The sequence below is a fragment of the Amblyraja radiata genome, chromosome 3 (genome assembly GCF_010909765.2).
Source record: "Amblyraja radiata isolate CabotCenter1 chromosome 3, sAmbRad1.1.pri, whole genome shotgun sequence".
Lineage (NCBI taxonomy): Eukaryota > Metazoa > Chordata > Chondrichthyes > Rajiformes > Rajidae > Amblyraja > Amblyraja radiata.
In genome coordinates, this window is record NC_045958.1 from 96,594,782 (window position 1) to 96,618,285 (window position 23,504).

The following is a 23,504-nucleotide window of genomic DNA, read 5'->3' on the forward strand; positions in this document are numbered from 1 at the left end:
CCTCAACTACTTCCTCTGCAGCTCGCTCCATACATACACCACCCTTTGCGTGAAAAAGTTACCCCCCAGGTTCCTACTAAATCTTTCGCTCCTCACCTTAAATCTATGTCCTCTGATTCTCGATTCCGCTACTCTGGGCAAGACACTGTGTCTTCCGAATCTATTCCTCTCATGATTTTATACACTTCTAAGATCACCCCTCATCCTCCTGCGCGCCAAGGAATAGAGTCCGAGCCTGCGCAACCTCTCCCTATAGCTCAGGCCCGAGTCCTGGCAACATCCTCGTAAATCTTTCCAATAACATGGTGCCCAAAACTGAACACAATATTCTAAATGCGGCCCCACAAACGTCTTATACAACCGCAACATGAACTCCCAATTTCTATACTAGAACTGATGAAGGCCAATGTGCGAAATGCCTTTTTGACTTCCCTTTCTACCTGTGATACCACTTTCAACGAACTATGTAGCTGTAGCTGTTGGTCTCAGCCTTTTTCCTGTAGCCCTTCTTGAATAGAAGCACAGCATTTGCCTCCCTCCAGTCTTCCAGCACCTCGTCTGTATTTAACGATGAATCATAAATCTCCACGAGGGCTCGTGTAGTTTCTTCTCTAGCTTCCCACATGTCCTCGGATATATCTGATCAGGCCCGGGAAATGTGTTTAAGAAGGAACTGCAGATGGTGAAAAATCAAAGGTAGACTAAAATGCTGGAAAAACTCAGCGGGTGATGCAGCATCTATGGAGAGACATCTATGGGAAATACAATACAATCAGTTTTATTCGTCACTTGCACATAAAGTGCAAGTGAAATGAATTTGCACATGAAAAGTGAAATGTGTCTATCTTCTTATCTGGTAGTCTCCCTGGTAAAATCAGGAGAAATATTAATTGAGGAACTTGCCCATTGCCTGTGACTCCACAATGAGTTGATCGCTTGGATTCCTGCGAGGTTCCACCCTCTCTCTGGTCACCCTTTTTGTTTTTAGTGCTTATAAAATCTCTTAAGGCTAAGCCCGAACCATCTCCTATGCCCTTTTTACCCTTCTGATTTCCTTTTTTTAACTTGTTGTCTAGTTCCCGAAACTAGTCATGGGATATATTTTATTCCTGCTGGCTATACCTGTCCCATGCTTCCTTCTTACTCTTGACCAAAGCCACAATTTCCCTCGTCATCCAAGCTACATCATGTTTGTCTGCATTGCCCTTCACTCTGGCAGGGACGTGCATGTCCTGAACTCATGTCCGCAAACTTTTAAAAACAACCCACTTTCCTGACGTTCCCTTTCCATCAAGCAAACAGTTCCAATCAACTTGAGCGAGTCCATCTCTCATACCCTCAAAGTTGGCCTTGCCCCAATTTAGCATTTTAACTCGCAGGCCCACTGTCCCATTTATAATTATTTTAGACCTAATAGAACAGTGGTCGCTGGTCCCTAAAGGTTCATCCATGAACATTTCATCCACTTGCCTTTTCCAATTTCCGAAGACTAGACCAAACATTGCCCTCTCCCATGTCAGACCCTCAACATATTGCCAGAGGAAACTTTCCTGAGCACATTTGACAAATTGAATATAATTGGGAAGCAAGGAGCTACAGTGGAATGGGGAGATAAAGGGCCCCATGTACAAACACCACAAAAGCCAGCAGACAGGTACAACATTTCACAATTATAGATTATTATTTTTTAATGGAAGTTAAGAGTTAAATACATTTCTGGTCACACTGAGTGCTGCTTTCAGCGCTGTATTTTGCATATCATCCATTTATCATACCAAAGGATCGTTTAGTCCAGGAGGGATTGCATCATGCATTAATCAGAACTCAGGGGCTCCAAAGTTCACTAAACAATGAACGCATTCGCTTCAGTGCAGGCAAATAAGGAATGATATTTGAATAATTCAGTTATTTTATAATAAAAACAGATAGAAGCAAACCATTTTATGGGCTGTTCTCCAATCATGTTAGAAATACTTCTTCGATCACCTCAAATTCTATTGGGCGAGGTAAAGTTCTAAAAAAAAATGTTTATAACGTGTTTCAGAGACATTCAAATTGTATATAGTACAGTAAATAGTAGAGAAGGTGGAGGATAATGGGAAGCAGATTGGCGAGGGCATGGAGGGCTTAAAACTAGAATGAGAATTTTAAATTAGAGCTGTCATCTGACAGCAAATAGGGTGATGGGCAACCATGGCCTGCAGCTCATGGTTAAAACAGGAGCTGCAGAATTTAAGGATTGCGGAGAGTTGAAGAAAGTCAGTTAGGAATGCAAAATGTGTTAATGAGGACTTTGGCAGCTGATGAGCCAAGATGTAGTTAGGCGTGTATTGCGGTGGGAAATACAGGCGAGATCTGGAAAAATAGAAAGCAGGTGCAGGAGTAGGCCATTCGGCCCTTTGAGCCAGCACCACCATTCAATATGATCATGGCTGATCATCCACAATCAGTACCCTGTTCCTGCTCCCCCCCATATCCCTTGATTCGGTTAGTCCCAAGAGCCATATCTAACTCTCTCTTGAATACATCCATGTGAATTGGCCTCCACTGCCTTCTGTGGCAGAAAATTCCACAGATTCACACCTCTCTGGGTGAAAAGGTTTTTCCTCATCTCAGTCCTAAATGGCCTACCCCTTATTCTTACACTGTGACCCCTGATTCTGAACGCCCCCAACATCAGGAACATTTTTCCTGCATCTAATCTGTCCAATCCCTCAATAATCTTATATGTTTCTATAAGATCCCTCTCATCCTTCTAAATTCCAGTGAATACAAGCCCAGTTGATCTATTCTTTCATCATATGTCAGTCCCGCCATCCTGGGAATTAACCTAGTGAACCTATGCTGCATTCCTCAATAGCAAGAATGTCCTTCCACAAATTAGGAGACCAAAACTGAACATAATATTCCATGTGCCGTCTCACCAGGGCCCTGTACAACTGCAATAGGACCTCCTTGCTCCTATACTCAAATCTTCTCGCTATGAACATAGATATGATACCAAGATTGCAAGCATCAAATTTAATTTTAGAACAATGGCTTGGACAAATGGACATAATCATTTGTGGGAGGATGAAGTTGGGTGACGGACATTAAAGTTGATGACCAGCTTCAAGTAAGCACCTCCTCATCCAGGGTAGTGTGCTGAAAATCTCAGCATAGGGGAGGCGACAAAGCAAAATGGTAAAATAAAACGAGGGGATAAAGCAAGGTAAAACTGTATGTTGACATCAAACCTGCATTTTTGGATAGGAAAACTGTCACAGCCATTATAGTTCCAATCATCCTTGGACTCAAACTGAACTGTAATGAAAACTACCATGAAAGTATAAAATGTTTAAGAGGGAACTGCAGATGTTGGAAAATCGAAGGTCGACAAAAATGCTGAAACGTTGCCCATTTCCTTCGCTCCATAGATGCTGCCTCACCCGCTGAGTTTCTCCAGCATTTTTGTCTACCTATGAAAGTATAAAATATAATCTTGATTTATTATCTTATTATTGCATTTAATCTGCTTCTCCTTTCTTGTTATCTTCACCAACATATGTTTTCAATGCACATTGATTTCACAAAGTAATAACCTATCCTTTGCCAAGGTGCAGTCCCGTAAAAGTTTTGTTTAAATGTCCTTGTTGCATGAAATGTCATTCTTACGATGAATAATTGAACACAGAATTAACCCCATAGCAGTGAAATCAGCATTTACAATCCTTGTAAACACAAATAATGAATACAAAGTAACATGGAGTTCATTTCCCCATCCTCTGTACTGCCAATGTCTACAAGAAAGAATCAAAAGTCCCTTTGCTATGGACAATAGCTGCAGGAGAACGCCATTCGGCCCTTCGAGCCAGCACCGCCATTCAATATGATCATGACTGATCATCCACAATCAGTACCTGCCTTCTCCCCATATCTCCTGACCCCACTATCTTTAGGAGCCCCATCTAGCTCTCTCTTGAAATTATCCAGAGAACCAGCCTCCACCGCCCTCCGAGGCAGAAAATTCCTCAGACTCACAACTCTGTGAAAAAATATTTCCATTTCTCCATTCTAGATGGCTTCCCCCTTATTCTTAAACTGTGGCACCTGGCTCTGGACTCCCCCGACATCGGGAACATGTTTCCTGCCTCTAGCTTGTCCAAACCCTTAATAATCTTATATGTTTCAATAAGATCCTCTCTCATCCTTCTAAATTCCAGAGTATACAAGCGCAGCCGCTCCAATCTATCAATATTTGACAGTCCCACCATCCCAGGAATTAACCTTGTGAACCTACGCTGCACTCACTCAATAGCAAGAATTGAAGACCAAAACTGCACACAATACTCCAGGTGTGGTCTCACTCGGGCCAATGACATATACCTCAACCACGACAGGGACCTTAATCAGAGGTGTTAGTCCTGCCCCTCTTCTTTCAATAAGCCTAACCTTCCTAGGCCACAGTTGAGGAACATATAGAACCATCGATTGTCAAAAATCACCAGTCTTACTTTTTCTAAATTCTGATTTCTAAATCTATGCTTTTAACCTCATTCGTCACAATGCCTCAAATCCCCTCTCATCCTTTTGCTTTTCACCTTAAATGTGATATCTGTTCTTAAGGCACCTCCATCATGAGGAAAATCTCTTACTATCTAAGCCTCTCATCTTTTGTTTTGATCAGGCCAGCTCTTAGCCTCCGTCTCTTCAGTCCCTCCCTTTGCCCAGTATCTCCAATCTCATTCGCCCCCTTCCTATTTATTCTCCAACCCAAATCCTTTGAGTCTTCCCAAATATAATTGTGGGTTTATTCCCCTGCAATCACCAGTTTCCAATCTTGCCTTTTCCCTCTCAACACCAACCTAACCCCAATCCAATCCTTATCCCTGCACCACCCCACCTAAGCCCAACCAAAACTTTCTCTGAAGTAAGTCAAACTAATTACATGAAAATCACATTGTAAATGAACCATGCCCACTTGTAAATCTGGTCTTGTACCTTCATCACAATGACTTAATCAAATGTGACATCAAAACAATCTTTATCTAAACAATCTCCCCACTTGTTATGCTCCAACTAAAACAACGCAAAATGACAAGTGCAGCATAAAACCTTTTATTAAAATATGACATGTTACTGGAAAAATCCATCGGTTTTTAATCCATCGGTTGATAAAAATAGGTGTGCAGTTCAATAAAAACAATGTTTTACAGCTGAAAGGATAGACAGGTTGTTCACGTGGAAGCCTTCTGCAAAACTATTGACATCATAGACATTGATTTTCGAGGCCATGTCACAACAAATTACAGAACACAATTTCAGACTGGTCCAAGCAGATAATCTGGCACTGAATTGTAATCCTAGTGGATATGGGAATTGCATTGTGATAAGAGGGGTTTATTTGCCTTCAAGTAACTGGAATCTAGGAAGATTATTGCAATTGAATATTAAAGATTATTCTGTTCCACATATTTAATACGAATAAAACAAGGAAACATTTCGTAGCACTAAAAAATACAAAACTTGTTAAAATATATATTCCAAGAATTTGTCCATGTTTCACCATTTCTTTAAATCACCATTTGATGTAACCACTGACACGATAGCAAATAATTGATTCACAGAGATTCATTTATATTCTTGAACTCAACTCTTTTTTTTCCCCGAAGAGTCAGCTGGATTGTGCTATGACCATTGTGCAGGAAGCCTTGCAAGCTAAATGTCCCTGTATCCACACACAGTGACTGCATTGCCTCCATGTTTATACAAGCCTAAATATTGAACCGGTCTGCCTTGACTGTCGTGCGCACCATCTACAAAGTGCCCAAGCTGCAATTGAGTATTCCACAGCACCACTCAATACCACCATCCCTGCCACCATGAATGACAAGGGCTTCAAACATATGGGAAGACCATCCCACTTGTAGCTTCCCTTTCAAATCACCCCCAATTTGGAAATATATCATCTGTCTAAAACCCTAAACTCTTTAATCAACTGCACCAGAACAAATGCAGTAGTTTAAGGTCATTGTTCATGTCTACCTCGGCATAGGCAATAAATACTGGCCTTCCCAGCAACAGAAATATCCCAAACATAAAGGAGGAAAATTATATTAGACTGTGAATAATGATACCAATCATGACTACCTTTAAACAGTTATGTACTCCAAATTAAAATCCACAGATGGAAACATCCCAGAGCTTCACTCACCTAACCAGGTCTGCAGCAACCATGTTATTTGCTGTAGTTACTCAATACACAACTAGCATAACATTTGTATTTGTTTATGTGAATATCTGCAGAACCAGCTTTCACGTTCTTTACTGCCAATTGTCAAAAAGATGTAACATGGTTTTAGTTATCTGCAAATATAAACTTCGAGAAATTAAAAAAAATAGTAATGATTTATTGAAAAAAAACCTCTAGTTCGACTGGTGCCAAGGGAAATGATTCATAACATAAAACACATCAGTGTTGAAAAAACTCTAGTTCGACTGGTGCCAAGGGAAATTATTCATAACATAAAACACATCAGTGCATACACATATGGATTGGGTTTCAAGAAATTCAACCTATAGTTTATTATATATTTGCAAGGAGGGCAGAGGAACAAGTAAACTTGGAAGTTCAAGGTAGTGGTATTGAGATAGAAACAGTAAATAAATCCTTGGGATTTCTGAAACAGTATAAAACCAGAAAGTCCATACACAACGTTACGAGTGTGACAGATCAGGAGGGCTGGCTGCGTCCTGGGGGCGGAGTTGGATTAATGGGAGGTGGTCCTGGAGGGGAGGATGCTCCTCAAACTGTGGTTCCACCAAGATGCAGCACAGAATGCCACAGAAGATCCTTTTCCCTGTGGCTAAACTGTTCAACTCTTCCCCCTTCTGTCGTGAGGTAGACCGAGACTGACTCCCCTCCCCTCCACCCGCCACCCCCCGCCCCTCAAAATCTTTGCACATCCCCCAATACTTTCCACTCATCACTTTAATTTCATGTTTCATGTATTTCGTATTTCGTATTTCGATGACTGTTGGCAGATCAATTTCCCTCCTGGGATAAATAAAGTTCTGTCGTATCGTATCATGGCATAGCTGGTAGAGCTGCTGCCTCCCATTGAGAGACCAGGGTTTGATCCTGACCTTGGGTGCTGTCTACGTGGAGTTTGCATCTTCTCCCTGTGTCCATATGAGTTACTTCTGGGTGCTCAAATTCCACGTGATAGGAGCAGAATTAGGCCATTCGGCCCATCAAGTCAACCCTGACAATCAATCGTGCCTGATCTATCTCTCTCTCTCCTAACCCCATTCTCCTGCCTTCACCCCATTACCGCTGACACCCGCACCAATCAATAATGTATCCACCTCTGCTTTAAAATATCCATTGACAGCCTCCACAAAGCAACAAAGAATTCCACAGATTCACCACCCTCTGACTATAGAAATTCCTTCTCATCTCTTTCCTAAAGGAATGTCCTATAATTTTGAGGCCATGGCCTCTAATCCTAGACTCTCCCGCTAGTGGAAACATCCTCTCCACATCCACTCTATCTAGCCTTTCACTAGTCGGTAAGTTTCAATGAGGTCCACCCTCATCCTTCTAAACTACAGCGAGTACAGGCCCAGTGCTGTCAAATGCTCATCATATGTTAACCCACTCATTCCTGGGATCATTCTTGTGAACCTCCTTTGGATCCTCTCCAGGGCCAGCACATCCTTCCTCAGATATGGTGCCCACAATACTCCAAATGCTGCCTGACCAGCACGCTATAGATCCTCAGCATTACATCCCTCAATTATGTGTGGGTTTGTGAGTTAATTGGCCTCTGCAAATTGTCTCTCGTGTGCCGGGAGTCAATGAAAACGTGGGATAGCATAGAACTAATGTAAATGGGTGATTAATGGCCAACATGACGAAGGGCCCATTAATGGCCAACATGACGGAGGGCCCATTAATGGCCAACATGACGGAGGGCCCATTAATGGCCAACATGACGGAGGGCCCATTAATGGCCAACATGACGGATGGCCCATTTCCATGCTGTATCTCCAACCTAAACTTAAAAAAAAAAGTCTGGTTCCAGATGGAGCAATGTGTTGAATTCAAGAAAATGTTCAGAAAGGCAGTCATGATCTCGGCAGAAGAAATGTATTTGAATGTTATGATGATGCAGAATCTCACTTACATGGTGCAAAAAAGCTGTGGCTACTCTCCTTACAGCAGAGTGTTATGGGGAGATTCTAACTATTTAAATTCATGGATGTTTGCAAACATGAACTAATTTCCAGAAGAGTAAATAAGCAGAAAATAATATAACTAGCTGTTAAAACAAAACAGGGCAAAACTCTTCCTGAAAAATATACTCAAAATTATTGTGATCTGGAAGGTACTGATTCAGTAAAGATGAAACAATTGCTGGATAACTACTTGCAAGGGGGTTTGGAGCAAAGTTGTGAGTACGTTTATTAGCAGGAAAATTGTACCATGGCTCAAGTGATCTGTAATACGATTCAAGAGAATTCATATAGATCAAGTAGTTTAATTGAAGTCATTTATCCAATTACTTATCTTACCCGCCATCATCTAATCTTACCCGCCATCATCTTTTGTGCCTCATAAGGTTCCATGTATCCATTTTCCATTTCCTGCTTTTTGAAAACTTTATTCTTCAATTCGTTTTTGGCATCAAATGGATCAGAGTAGTCATCCTGATTAGCAACCTGAAACCGTCAAAAACCAATTTGATTAGCAACAGCAACAATTTGATTGCTGATATAGTACAGCAGATACCAACATACTTAAAACTCCTATGACCACAGAGAGAACTAAGAAAAAGGCCATTGACGATGGAGAAATCTAACAACAATATAGGAAACTGACAAGGAAATAACAAAGGCTTTGGCCATAAATTTTCAGAAGGTCCCACAACAGAATAATTTAAATTGAACAATTACAAAATTACTTTGTTCTTTAAGAAAATGAAGGTAAGACAGGAAATTATAGACCTGTACATCTAACATGTTATGTGAAAGTTAATAAAATATATGAACGGTGACATAATTACTTCAAAATTTTGATGTTAGAGAACCAACAAGAATTTGTAATAGGTCAATCATGTCCAATTAAAAATAAACACATTTGAGAGGATAAAACCAATAACAGATAAGAAAATAGTTTTTGTGATATGGCAGAAGCTATTCACTAAGATTCCACACAAAAGACCATTAGCTTATGCAACAGAAAGCAAGGCATTGATCTTTTGGAGACTGGCTATGCAAAATCTTAGCTTTCGACTTTCCAACATGTGAATACATCAATTAGAAGGTAGACTGGTGCCGTCCCACTGGAATCTTTGCTAGCATCGTAATAAATTAAACGCTTATTAATTGATACAAATGATACATGCCTATTATGCAAAATGTACCAAAACAATTTGCTGGCCAAGAAATGCAGATGAAATAAACTCTGCCATTTAACCATTCCAGTTAGTTATTTATTCGCAAATTATTCATTTGTAGGCAAAAAAATACATACAAACAGTTGAGTAGGAAGGAACTGCAGATGCAGGTTTACACCAAATATAGACACAATGCTGGGGTAACTCAGTGGGACAGGCAGCATCTCTAAAGAGAAGGAATGGGTGACGTTTTTGGTCGAGACCCTTCCTCAGACATAGTTATTAGGGATAAGGGGCCCAAAGTAAATGCCTTATCATTTAAATCATATTAAATTGTGGAACATAAATGTTTGTCCAATTCATCCATTGAGGTTCTTAGAAGCAGAGTAGCTGCCAATGTTCACAAATTTCATCAATGCATTGGTGAGTGCTTTCTGGAACAAAAGATTCTTAAAATAACAAAAGCTCAAGCCATGAAAGAACTTGCGATGGGTGACGTTTTGGGTCGAGACCCTTCCTCAGACATGTTCGCCCGATGACCGCATGTGTTTTCTCCAGGCGCTCCAGTTTACTCCCACATTCAGAGGCAGGTAGATGATGGATGGAGGCAGACAGAAATAAAAAGGAGTAAGAGAGTCTGGGGAGGGGAGGTTGAAGGTGAATATGGAGGCAGTTTGTTAGAAAAACTTCCATGCATTGGTTTGAAAAAAAAGAGCCACTGAAGGTATGTGTGCAAATTTGAACTTAACTTATTGAACCACTGATTACATCTCCGTTTGTGTTTAGGTCCAGATTTTACACGGGTTGTAACCCAGTCTATTTGAACATGCCTTTATTTGCGAGAACATCAGACAGCAATGTTAGACATCCTTCGCATTATATTTGACTCAGCATTGAAATTTGACAAACAGGTCAATGCCGTGGTAAAAGCTAGCTTCTTCCAGCTTCGGACAATAGCTAAAATAAAACAATTCATCCAGTTTGACGACCTCGAAAAGATCATCCACACATTTATCTCCTCCCGCCTCGATTACTGCAACTCCCTTTACACTGGCAACAGCCAATCATCCCTGTCCCGCCTGCAACTGGTCCAAAACGCCGCAGAGAGACTTCCGACGGGCACCCGAAAAAGGGACCACATCACCGCAATTCTGGCCTCTCTCCAATGGCTCCCTGTGCAGATCCGAATAAATTTCAAGAACCTTCTTTATGTTTACAAATCCCTTAACGGGCTTGCCTCCACCTACATCAAAAGTCTGCTTACCCACCACACCACCTCCAGGTCCTGCAGATCGGCCGACTTGGGGTTACTGAACATCCCACGGTCTAGGCATAAGCTCACGGGCGGCCGCGCCTTTGCGGTTGCAGCTCCTAGACTGTGGAACAGCATCCCACTTCCCATCAGAACTGCCCCCTCCATCGACTCTTTTAAGTCGAGACTTAAAACCCATCTTTACTCTCAAGCCTTTCTTGACGTCCTCTGAGGGAGGGCTGTATGTATTTATGTATGTACTTAACCTATGAACCACTGTTGTAGAACGTTAATACCTCCACCAATGGAAAGCACTTTGGTCAACGAGAGTTGTGTTTTTAAATGTGCTATAGAAATAAAAGTGACTTGAGTTGACATCCACACAGACAGTGTTGCAATATGCATCCTGCATGGCTTGTTTTAAACCAAACAAATACTGAACTGCAAGGCACAGAATGATATAAACTGGTACTCCCACTCAAGGCCAGTGATTTTTTTTTTTAAACCACCTGATATCGGATAATAACTTCCAAACAGAAAAATGATCCAATCTTAAATTTAATTTCACAAGTGTAATCTCTCACAACACACATGCCGTCTTTTCCTGACAATTCTACATCGTGAAAAATCAAATTTATGCTTTCCAGATTATATATTTGGACACAAAAGTCCTCTGTTTCGATACTATTGCTGTTGGGGACTAAAACTGTATCGGCTCTGCACACATGCACTTGAGGCATGGTACTGACGTTCAAGGGGGATTGGCACTTGTGCAATGTTTTCCAACAGTACTACACCCTGAAGAACAGTACTACACCCTTGATAATGTTACCATTATTTTTCAAGATCTAACAAATATTACAATTTTTTCTGCGCAAGGTAAAACTGCAATCTGCATACACTTTAGGGTGAATATGCTGTCAAGAATTTTCAAACAATATTTTTTTTTTCTCATGTCCTATATGCAATACCATTTGGCAGAAAGGATTTTTCAGGATGTATCATACATACAAACCCACATATGTAAGAGAAGAGAGGGATGAGGAACAAACAAGTACATACATGCAGGAAAGAAATGAGGTGTGTACACCACTTACATAAGCAGAGGAGAGGGCAGTTTTCAAAAGGTTAGAAATTAGCTGCAGATAAAAACCAATGTACTGTACAAAAGGGACGGATTGCATCTTAACAGGTGTGGGACCAGCATTCTGGCAGGCAGGTTTGCCACTGCTACACGGGTGGTTTTAAACTGAATAAGGGGGGTGGGGTGTCGAATGGGCTAGTGGAGGATGGAGTTAAAGGGAAAGGGTTTCTTAAATGTGTGAGCGTAGAGACAGAGGGGTGTAAAATGAGGGTAGAAGCAATAGGTAGCAAGGTGAAAAGTAAAAGTGGCAGGCCGGAAAATCCAGGGCAAAAATCAAAAAGGCCCACTTTTCAACAAAATTGTATAAGGGGTAAGAGTGTTGTAAAAACAAGCCTGAAGGCTTTGTGTCTCAATGCAAGGAACATTCGTAATAAGGTGGATGAGTTGAACGTGCAGATAGCTATTAATGACTATGATATAGTTGGGATCACGGAGACATGGCTCCAGGGTGACCAAGGCTGGGAGCTGAACATCCAGGGATATTCAATATTCAGGAGGGATAGAGAGAAAGGAAAAGGAGGTGAGGTAGCGTTGCTGATTAGAGAGGAGATTAACGCAATGGAAAGGAAGGACATTAGTTTGCAGGATGTGGAATCGGTATGGGTAGAGCTGCGAAACACTAAGGGGCAGAAAACGCTGGTGGGTGTTGTGTACAGGCCACCTAACAGTAGTAGTGAAGTTGGAGATGGTATCAAACAGGAAATTAGAAATGCGTGCGACAAAGGCAAAACCGTTATAATGGGTGACTTCAATCTACATATAGATTGGGTGAATCAAATTGGCAGGGGTGCTGAGGAAGAGGATTTTTTGGAATGTATGCGGGATAGTTATCTAAATCAACATGTAGAGGAACCAACGAGAGAGCAGGCTATTTTAGACTGGGTATTGAGTAATGAGGAAGGGTTAGTTAGCAGTCTTGTTGTACGTGCCCCCTTGGGCAAGAGTGACCATAATATGGTTGAGTTCTTCATTAGGATGGAGAGTGACATTGTTAATTCAGAAACAATGGTTCTGAACTTAAAGAAAGGTAACTTTGAGGGTATGAGACGTGAATTGGCCAAGATTGACTGGCAATTAATTCTAAAAGGGTTGACGGTGGATATGCAATGGAAGACATTTAAAGACTGCACGGATGAACTACAAAAATTGTTCATCCCAGTTTGGCAAAAGAATAAATCAGGGAAGGTAGTGCATCCGTGGATTACAAGGGAAATCAGGGATAGTATCAAAGCGAAGCATGATGCGTACAAATTAGCCAGAAAAAGCAGCATACTTTTTGGACTGGGAGAAATTCAGAGACCAGCAGAGGAGGACAAAGGGCTTAATTAGGAAAGGAAAAATAGATTATGAAAGAAAACTGGCAGGGAACATAAAAACTGACTGCAAAAGTTTTTATAGATATGTGAAAAGAAAGAGATTAGTTAAAACAAATGTAGGTCCCTTGCAGTCAGAAACAGGTGAGTTGATCATGGGGAACAAGGATATGGCGGACCAATTGAATAACTACTTTGGTTCCGTCTTCACTAAGGAAGACATAAATAATCTGCCGGAAATAGCAGGGGACCGCGGGTCAAAGGAGTTGGAGGAATTGAGTGAAATCCAGGTTAGCCGGGAAGTGGTGTTGGGTAAATTAAATGGATTAAAGGCCGATAAATCCCCAGGGCCAGATAGGCTGCATCCCAGAGTACTTAAGGAAGTAGCTCCAGAAATAGTGGATGCATTAGCAATAATCTTTCAAAACTCTTTAGATTCTGGAGTAGTTCCTGAGGATTGGCGGGTAGCAAACGTAACCCCACTTTTTAAGAAGGGAGGGAGAGTGAAAATGGGGAATTACAGACCAGTTAGTCTAACATCGGTAGTGGGGAAACTGCTAGAGTCAGTTATTAAAGATGGGATAGCAGCACATTTGGAAAGTGGTGAAATCATTGGACAAAGTCAGCATGGATTTACAAAAGGTAAATCATGTCTGACGAATCTTATAGAATTTTTCGAGGATGTAACTAGTAGCGTGGATAGGGGAGAACCAGTGGATGTGGTGTATCTGGACTTCCAGAAGGCTTTCGACAAGGTCCCACATAAGAGATTAGTTTACAAACTTAAAGCACACGGCATTGGGGGTTCAGTATTGATGTGGATAGAGAACTGGCTGGCAAACAGGAAGCAAAGAGTAGGAGTAAACGGGTCCTTTTCACAATGGCAGGCAGTGACTAGTGGGGTACCGCAAGGCTCAGTGCTAGGACCCCAGCTATTTACAATATATATTAATGATCTGGATGAGGGAATTGAAGGCAATATCTCCAAGTTTGCGGATGACACTAAGCTGGGGGGCAGCGTTAGCTGTGAGGAGGATGCTAGGAGACTGCAAGGTGACTTGGATAGGCTGGGTGAGTGGGCAAATGTTTGGCAGATGCAGTATAATGTGGATAAATGTGAGGTTATCCATTTTGGTGGCAAAAACAGGAAAGCAGACTATTATCTAAATGGTGGCCGACTAGGAAAAGGGGCGATGCAGCGAGACCTGGGTGTCATGGTACACCAGTCATTGATAGTGGGCATGCAGGTGCAGCAGGCAGTGAAGAAAGCGAATGGTATGTTAGCTTTCATAGCAAAAGGATTTGAGTATAGGAGCAGGGAGGTTCTACTGCAGTTGTACAGGGTCTTGGTGAGACCACACCTGGAGTATTGCGTACAGTTTTGGTCTCCAAATCTGAGGAAGGACATTATTGCCATAGAGGGAGTGCAGAGAAGGTTCACCAGACTGATTCCTGGGATGTCAGGACTGCCTTATGAAGAAAGACTGGATAGACTTGGTTTATACTCTCTAGAATTTAGGAGATTGAGTGGGGATCTTATAGAAACTTACAAAATTCTTAAGGGGTTGGACAGGCTAGATGCAGGAAGATTGCTCCCGATGTTGGGGAAGTCCAGGACAAGGGGTCACAGCTTAAGGATAAGGGGGAAATCCTTTAAAACCGAGATGAGAAGAACTTTTTTCACACAGAGAGTGGTGAATCTCTGGAACTCCCTGCCACAGAGGGTAGTCGAGGCCAGTTCATTGTCTATATTTAAGAGGGAGTTAGATGTGGCCCTTGTGGCTAAGGGGATCAGAGGGTATGGAGAGAAGGCAGGTACGGGATACTGAGTTGGATGATCAGCCATGATCATATTGAATGGCGGTGCAGGCTCGAAGGGCCGAATGGCCTACTCCTGCACCTAATTTCTATGTTTCTATGTTTCTACTGCGACACAAACCGTTTCCCTTGCAAAAAACAATGATTTCAAAGGAATGACTGTAGTTGCATTTCTTCTTGAAAGAATTATCACAAACATACCTGCCTCTTCAAAAGTCAATGAAAATTTAAACCTCAGAATCTAACACACCCAAAATATCTGCCACAAAAGAGGGCAATGGCACATTAAAAACTGGGGATTGCACAAAGTGTGGTGGAATATACTCTCATTATAACATGAATTGCAACACTTAATGAATACTCAGTACTTCTGTGTAGGAAGGAACTGCAGATGCTGGTTTAAATCAAAGGCAGACACAAAATGCTGGAGTAACTCAGCGGGACAGGCAGCATCACTGGAGAGAAGGAATGGGTGACGTTTTGGGTCGAGACCCTTCTTCAGATCCAAAACATCACCCATTCCTTCTCTCCAGAGATGCTGCCTGTCCCGCTGAGTTACTCAAGCATTTTGTGTCTACCCTCAGTACTTCTGTTTTTATTTGTTGATATCATTTACTGGTACACCCATGTCCACCTCCAGAATGGAGGGGTCCAGCACGTATATCAAATCACACAACAATGCAAAGAGTGATGGGATAAAGACTGGGAATACCTTTGTACTAAGAGTGACAATATCAAAAGCACATGGTGTGTTGTGTTTCAATATTCTTATTTACTTTTGAATCCAGTATTAGCACCATACTTGGTCAAGATGGCAAACTGAGAACTCCTCGAGAGCATGCGTGCAACTTGAAGGCATTCTGTCCGATTCAGAACTGAAGGCATTCTGTCTGATTGTTGCATCTTAAAGGCAGGCACGAGGGTGGCCCAATTTGAAGCCATGCAATCTAATATAAGATATGCAAGTGCTGTGATGTCAATTTTGTGTCCTCTGTTGTCTCAGCATTCTTTTTATGGAAAGTGGCTGCTGTTGATAATGCCTGCATTTACTGCCATTCTACAGCCCACACCTAGTTTTGCCCAGGCACAGCTCCATGTTGGTGTGAACTACTTCATTCTCAGTGACACTGTGAATGGAAATGTCATCAATAATCATCCCCACTTTTAGTTTCTTAATGAAAGGAAGGTCATTTTCAAAATATGTGGCACACTAACTGGGTACCTGGTGGGTAAGGAGAAAACACTTCTTATGATTAGGCACTGACACAGGAGCACTTATTTCATGCATACTACCTGCGAGATCGGATTCAACCAAAAACTCCATGTATTGGTCCATCCCAAATGAAGCAAACCATTGGTGAGATAAAATGTGGGCTAGGTGACTGTTTCTCCAAACATTTGCACTATGTTTGCGTGGGCCTGGTTTCCGCTTGCTTGCTATTTTAATGGCCCATTCTTAGTCACATGTGTGACCACAAATTTGAAAAAAATTGTGGAATACATCTCTTCTGGAAGTCCAGAAGTGGCGGCGCTGTTGAACGGCTGTGGCTCGCCTGCAGCCCGACTGTTTTTAGGGGGGGGGGGGGGTTGAAACATGGTTTACTGTCTCTCCCTTCGGGGGAATGCGACTCTTCTGTTGTATCCCCCCCTTATCTGCCTCCGTCTGCGCTGAGGCCTAATGGCGGAGCTGGCGGCCTCCAACCTGCGAATGACCTGGAGGCTCTGGAGGCAGAGCCAGCCAGGACTCACCAACGCGAGGCTGGCCGAATTCGGAGATGTGGCGGCGTTCGGGTGCTCCAGTGGGAGCGGCACGACTCGGGGCTGGGACGGCACTCCGGTGAGGACGGCCCGGCTCGGGGCTGGGACGGCTCGGGGCTGGGACGGTGCTCCGGTGAGGGCTGCCCGGCGCGGGGCTGAGACGGCGCTCCGGTGAGGGCAGCCCGGCACGGGGCTGAGACGACGCTCCGGTAGCTCAGGCGGTGTTCTGGCGGCGGCGACCTGAATCCGGGGCTCGGCCGCGGGCCAGTGGACGACATCGTCGGGAGCTCGCAGGTCACAGGCTGGTGCCTGTTTTCCGGAGCTCCCGCAGCAACAGCTGCGTCCGCTGGACTGAAGGGCGGCAGCTTCGACCACCCCGGGCCGTGGAGCTCGGTGAGCCGCAGGACTGACTTACCATCGCCCGGTGGGGTAACAACATATCGCCTCAGCGCAGAGGGAGAATAAGGAGGGAAGAGACAGTAACCTTAAGACCTTTGCCTCCATCACAGTGTGGAGGTGCCTGATGAACTCACTGTGGTGGATGTTAATTTGTGTTTATTGTGTGTTTTGTTGTTTATTATTATGTGTATGACTGCAGGCAACGACATTTTGTTCAGACCGTAAGGTCTGAATGACAAATAAAGGATCTAATCTAATCTAATCTATTTCTGAAAGCATTACAGGTATATTGTTTTGTACTGCATCTATAATTTATTTGTTGTTTTTCAAAGTTTATCAAGTGAACTATTCATGTTATGCTGACATGGGGTAAGGGGTCAAATATGACTGGTCACGTGTGTGACCTCACACGGAAGCAATGTTTTCATAACTCAGTTTTATCTTACAAACTCTTGTGTGAATTTGAAAAAGCTAGAATGTTCATATCTTTAGCAGACATGCATTATAATTTTGTACGTAGGAAAATAGCAAGGTCTTACAACATTTTTTTTAACGTATTACTTTATGTGACACCATTTGTGACATCTTGGTTCACTTTCCAAAGAATGGCCCTAATTCCATTCCTATTCCCACATCAACCTTTCAGTCCTCCAATCTCATCCTCTGCCAGAGTGAGGCCACACTCAAACTAGAATACAATCGAATATTCTGCTTGGGTAGCCATTAGTATGAATCCATCAGTATGAACATTGAATTTTCCAATTTCAGCCTTCAATGCTTACTTTGCTTGCCTATTGACATGCTGTTCTTTATGGAGCGTACAAAGCAGAATTCTACTCTCCATATTTTATCTCACATTCCCCTGGCACTGTCAACTATTATTATCCCCCACGACACAGCACGTGAAATTCAATATCCTTATGACCTCACTCCATAAACCCATTCTTCAAACCTTCTTTCTCATCTATGTTATAATGACTCATGAGTTATATAAATATTCAAAAGATTTAAGAATGTTAAAATAATTGTTTAAAACCCCCCCACTCCATTTTGTCAGGTCTCTTCCACACCTTTGATCACCTCATACAGCCCTTTTTAACCAGCAATGCAGTAGACACACAGCAAAAAAAAGTTTCAGCCCGCCAAACCCATGCTGACCATCTGGTGTATGGGCATTTGCATCCTTTACTTTCAATCAACACTGCTGGTGCCAATAGCATTAAGTGTAACAGACTACTATCAAGAAAACAATAACGGAAGAACTCTGCAGGTCGGGCAGCAACCATGGAGACAGAGTTCTATCATGTGGATTGCTAGAGTACAAATGTGGGTCCGTACAAAGAGATCACAGCTGCCAGCAAAATTTAGACAGGAGCAACTGGGTAAAGTGGAGGAATACCTATGCACACCTCGAAACTACATCATGGTGGAGCAGTGAAACAGAGACAAGAGACTGCAGATGCTGAGAAGGGAGGAGGAAAAGTTCTTCACAATGAGCACATAGATGTCCAGATGCAACCCTTGATATCAATTGAAGATAGACACAAAATGCTGGAGTAACTCAGCAGGATAGGCAGCATCTCTGGAGAGAAGGAATGGGTGATGTTTTGGGTTGAGAGCATTCAGACTGATGTCAGGGGAGAGGGAGATATATAGATAAGGAAGTGTGAGGTGTGAATACAGGACAAAAGGAATGCAGTTCAAGGAAAATGTAGAATAGATCATTGTTAGCTGGGAAATGGTAACAACAAAGCAAACAGAGATAAAATATAGTTGGAGACAGTGAGACGTGTGGGGAACTGGGAAGGGGGAGGGATGGAGAGAGAGGGAAAGCAAGGGTTATTTGAAGTTAGACAAGTCAATGTTTATACCGCTGGGGTGTAAGATGCCCAAGCGAAATACGAGTTGCTGTTCCTTCAATCTGCGCTGGGCCTCACTCTGACAGTGGAGGAGGCCCAGGACAGAAAGGTCAGTATGGGAATGCACGGGGGAGTTAAAGTATTTAGCAACTGGAATCAACCTTGATATCAACTGTCCATTTCCCTCCACAGGTGCAGGGTTCCTCCAGCAGTTTGCTTTATTTAGTGGTAGTTCAAGAGTCCGTACAGTATCCCGCAGCGTCAGTCTAGCCCGTTTGTAGGAATAAACTCCAGGCAAAAGTTACGATCGCCTGCTGATAGAAGACAGCAGAGCCGGGTACCCATCAGAACAATTGGGCATGTGCATCAATGGTGGCACTTGGCACAGCTACAACCCGTCTACTGTAAACAGGGAAGTGTGTCACCACCAGTTCACGGCGGGGGTGGGCGACAATCACCGGCTTCAAGATATCGCTCGCTGATGAAGAGTTTACAGGACGTCGCGTCGCTCTTAACCTCGATGGTGTTGGTTTATGATTGTCACGTACAACAAGACAAGTGAAAAACTTGGCTTGTGTACTATTCTGGGAAATCACACCTCGCACCATGCATCAAGTCATACACATACAACGGGTAGCGCAAAGAGGAAAAGGTACGTGTAAAGAGAAAAATACAGAATGCAGAATACAATGTTTATAGTATTGCAGCTGCAGAAAAAAAATCTACATAAGAAAGTCGAAAGGTCTGCAAGCAGGAAGGCTGGGATATTGGGGCCAACATGCTTAGTTAATGAGAGATCGGGCTGTTTAAAAGCACGTCACCAAATCCTTCTCTCCAGAGATGCTGCCTGTCCCGCTGAGTTACACCAGCATTTTGTGTCCATCTTCGATTTAAACCAGCATCTGCAGTTCCTTCCTACACTGTTTTAAAGTAGCATTGCTCTTTCTGGTGGTACGTGCTTTGAAGATAGTGCAGCTTCTGCCCGATAAGAGAGGGGAGACGGAATAACCAGGCTATGAACGGTCTGAAGTAGGGTCTCAACCCGAATCGCCACCCATCCCTTCTCTCCAGAGATGCTGCCTTACTCAGAGATGCTGAGTTACTCCAGCTTTTTGAGTCTATCAACGGTCATTGATTCTGTTGGCTTCTTTGCTGGGGCAACGTGAAGTGTAGATGGGGCCGACAGTAGAGGAGGGAGGTAGACACAAAAAGCTGGAGTAACTCAGCAGATACAGGCATCACCTCTGGAGAGAAGGAATAGGCGAGGATTCGGGTCGTGACCCTACATCAGACCAGGAGGGAAGCTGGTCTGTGTGTAGGAGGGAACTACAGATGCTGGTTTACACATGAAGATAGACATTAAAATGTTGGGAGTAACTCAGCAAGGACAGGCAGCATCTCTGGAGAGAATGAATGGGTGAAATTTCGGACAGAGACCATTCTTCACACTGAGAGTCAGGGGAGAGGGTGTCTATAGGTATAGATGGGCAAGGTGTGAAAACGACAGATCAAAGCGGGTGTAAAGGACATGTAGAATGGGTCATTGCGAGCTGATGGCAATGTGACAACACGGCATACAATCAGTAATGGGGGGAGGAAGGGTCGAGACCATTCTTGTGACCAGGAGGGAGGCTAGTTTGTGAGACGGAGGAGATTTAAAAAGTTAAGAGAAAGTTGAGGCGCGGGAACTTACTTTCTCGTCGGGTGGCGGTGGTGGTGGTGGTGGTGGTGGCGGCGGCGGAGGCGGCATCTCGGCAGCGGCGGGGACCGGGTCGTGTATCTTGATGAGCCGGTGTGGAGGCGGGATGATGTACTTGGGTCGGGCGGCCGTGGCTCGCCGCTCACTCTGGCTGCGCTGCAGCGGCGGGGAGTCTCCACCGCCATCCTCCTTCTCCTCCTTCTCCTCTTCCCTCCCTTGCCCGTCCCCACCGCCCCCCTCCTCCTGCTGCCACATGGCCTTGAGCCGGCGCAGCGACGAGCCGGGGCCGCCGCTGTAGGGATCCTCGAAGTCCCGCTCCTTCTGCAGCCGGTAAGCCCGCATCAAGTCGCTCTCCCGCAGCGACGCCGGCTGCCCCCGGTGCAGCAGTTGCTGTTGGAACTGCTGCTGCTGCTGCTGTTTCTTCTTCTTGGCGACCGCCTCCACCTTGGCCGGACCTTTCGTCTTGAAGCTGAAATACTCCCGCAACCACTTCGCCATCTTCCTGGGCGACTCTGGGGCAAAAGGATAAGTGGCAGCAGCCGCCGCTCCGGTCACCCTCCGACCTCTGTCCTGCCCCAGGCACTCCCTGTCCCACTCTCTCTCCCTCTCCCGCCGCCAACTCCTGCAACTTTCTCCCCCTCCTCCTCACACGCGGCCTATCCCATCCAGCAACACTCGCCCATTCCACTTGTATCACTTTATGGTATCCCCTCTCAAACTCCCGCAACACAGGTGCTGGCGTCGGGATTTCAGGCACGCAATTATTTTCTACTTTCTCAACTTCCTGAACTCGCTTCCAGGGGAACTTCCCCCCTCCCTCTCGTCGTTGCTGAAAGCTTCAGCCAATCGTTCCGCGCTCACCCGCCCTCTCTACTCGGAATGTGACCAATGTCTCAGCGTTAAACCCGCCTTCGGCGCTCCCCGCACTGTGGCCAGTCCGACCACTCAACTCACTCCGACCTGCGCGAAATAACCACTGATGCGGGCTGTTTGCGCAGTAATCAACCAGAACCAGTCACTCTGCACAGACTCCCCGCACTCTGGGCCAGTCACTCTGCACCAAAGACTAGTATCTTTGCTCTGCACTGACCCGCTGCTCCTCGCTTCCTGCACCTTCAATCACGGCCATTGAATGCGTCCCCACCTTCGCTGTGACTAAACAATTCCCCGCCGCTCCCCATAAGCACTGTGGCTGCTATCCAGTGGGGAAATATTTCAATGCTCCTTTTATTTGTCACATGTGCAAACAAACAGTGGAATTATACCTGATCCCCCGAGTTACACCTGCACTTTGTGTCTTTTTTTTTCTTGTAAACCAGCGCCTGCAGTTATCTGTGTCAACTCTGCTAACTGCTGTATATTGCCCCCCCCTCGCCACTCCAATGTAAAAGCTCTTCACCAATCAGCACCGCATTCACCTTCATTTCGCCTCAGTCTGCACTGGCTCACCATCGCCCCCTCAGCACATTAGCTGTATCTGGAAAAAAGACACAAATTGCCAGAGTAATTCAGAAGGTAGACAAAAAAGCTGGAGAAACTCAGCGGGCGAGGAAGCGAAGTTCCAGCCTCAAGACTTACCATCGCCCGCCGGGGGCTTTAACATCGGAGCCCCAGTACGCCTCGACACTGCAGTTGGAGAAGGAACAAAGGGAAGAGATAAAGACTTTGCCTTCCATCACAGTGAGGAGATGTTGGAGACTCACTGTGATGGATGTTTATGTAAACTGTGTTAAGTGTGGGTCTTGGATTGTTTTGTAATGTAAAAAACTGTAGAAATGACATTTCGTTCAAACCTAGGTTTGAATGACAATAAATAGCATTCTATTCTATTCTATTCTATTCTATTCTAAATAGGCAACGTTTCTATGGAGCGAAGGAAATAGGCAACGTTTCGGGTCGAGACCCTTCTTCAGACCGGTCAGAAGGTCAGGCAACATTCATGGAGAAGGTGGGCACAAAAAGCTGGAGTAACTCAGCGGGACAGGCAGCATCTCTGGAGAGAAGGAATGGGTGACGTTTCAGGTCGAGACCCTTTAGTCTGGTTAGGGATAAGGGAAAAGAGAGATATAGATGGTGATGTGGAGAGATAAAGAACAATGAATGAAAGATATGCAAAACAGTAACAATTATAAAGGAAACAGGCAATTGTAAGCTGTTTGTAGGGTGAAAACGAGAAACTAGCGCGAGAGAGAGAGAGGGTATGCCGGGGCTACCTGAACGGAAAGAAATCAATATTCATACCACAGTTACTCCAGCTTGTTGTGTCTCTCTTTGGTTTAAACCAGCATCTGCAGTTCCTTCTTACACCTCCCTGGAGAAGGTGTTGTTTCTGGCCGGGACCCTTCTTCGCACTGAGGTTTCTCCAGCTATATCTGGAGTACAGCTGAGCGGTCTAGTTAAGGGAATGCAATGTGTGTTCTACCCATGTACCTTCAAAAGTGTCATTTGGGCTTTGGTATTGGGTTATTGTCACCTAAACTGATAAACAGTGATTTTGTTTTGCCAAAATCGTCCAAGAAAATCATACCACACCAGGAGGCCCAAATGCAAACTTGAGGAAGAACATCTCACCTTCTATCTGAGCACATTGCTTCCTTCTGGACTCGATATAAAATTCTCCAACTTTAGACAATTTACAATCTGCTACAATCATTTTCTTGCAATCTGTATCAGAACCAGCCATTTGTGTCTGTCATCTCTTTGACTCAGTTTTTTAAAGTTCTGTTGGTGTAGTTGTGCCTGCAGGGTATATCCCTCAGGGTCACTATTACAATACAATACAATAATACTTTATTAGCAAAGTATGCTTTGCAACATACGAGGAATTTCATTTGCCAAGTCAGTCATACAAATAAAAGCAAAGGAAAACACGAAACACATTT

At 43.9% G+C, this 23,504-nt stretch overlaps 1 protein-coding gene across 1 annotated transcript in view; it reads right to left on the reverse strand.

Moving 5' to 3' along the window:
- shb (SH2 domain containing adaptor protein B) overlaps positions 1-21,677 on the reverse strand; it is an 86,386-nt gene extending 64,709 nt beyond the window's left edge. The window contains exons 1-2 of the mRNA XM_033018406.1: positions 20,617-21,677; positions 8,577-8,703 (exon numbers count right to left, since the gene is read on the reverse strand). Of these exons, the coding sequence (XP_032874297.1) occupies positions 8,577-8,703; positions 20,617-21,120 (631 nt within the window). The 5' untranslated portion in view covers positions 21,121-21,677. The remainder of the gene's footprint in view (positions 1-8,576; positions 8,704-20,616) is intronic.
- Between the last annotated feature and the right edge of the window lie 1,827 nt (positions 21,678-23,504).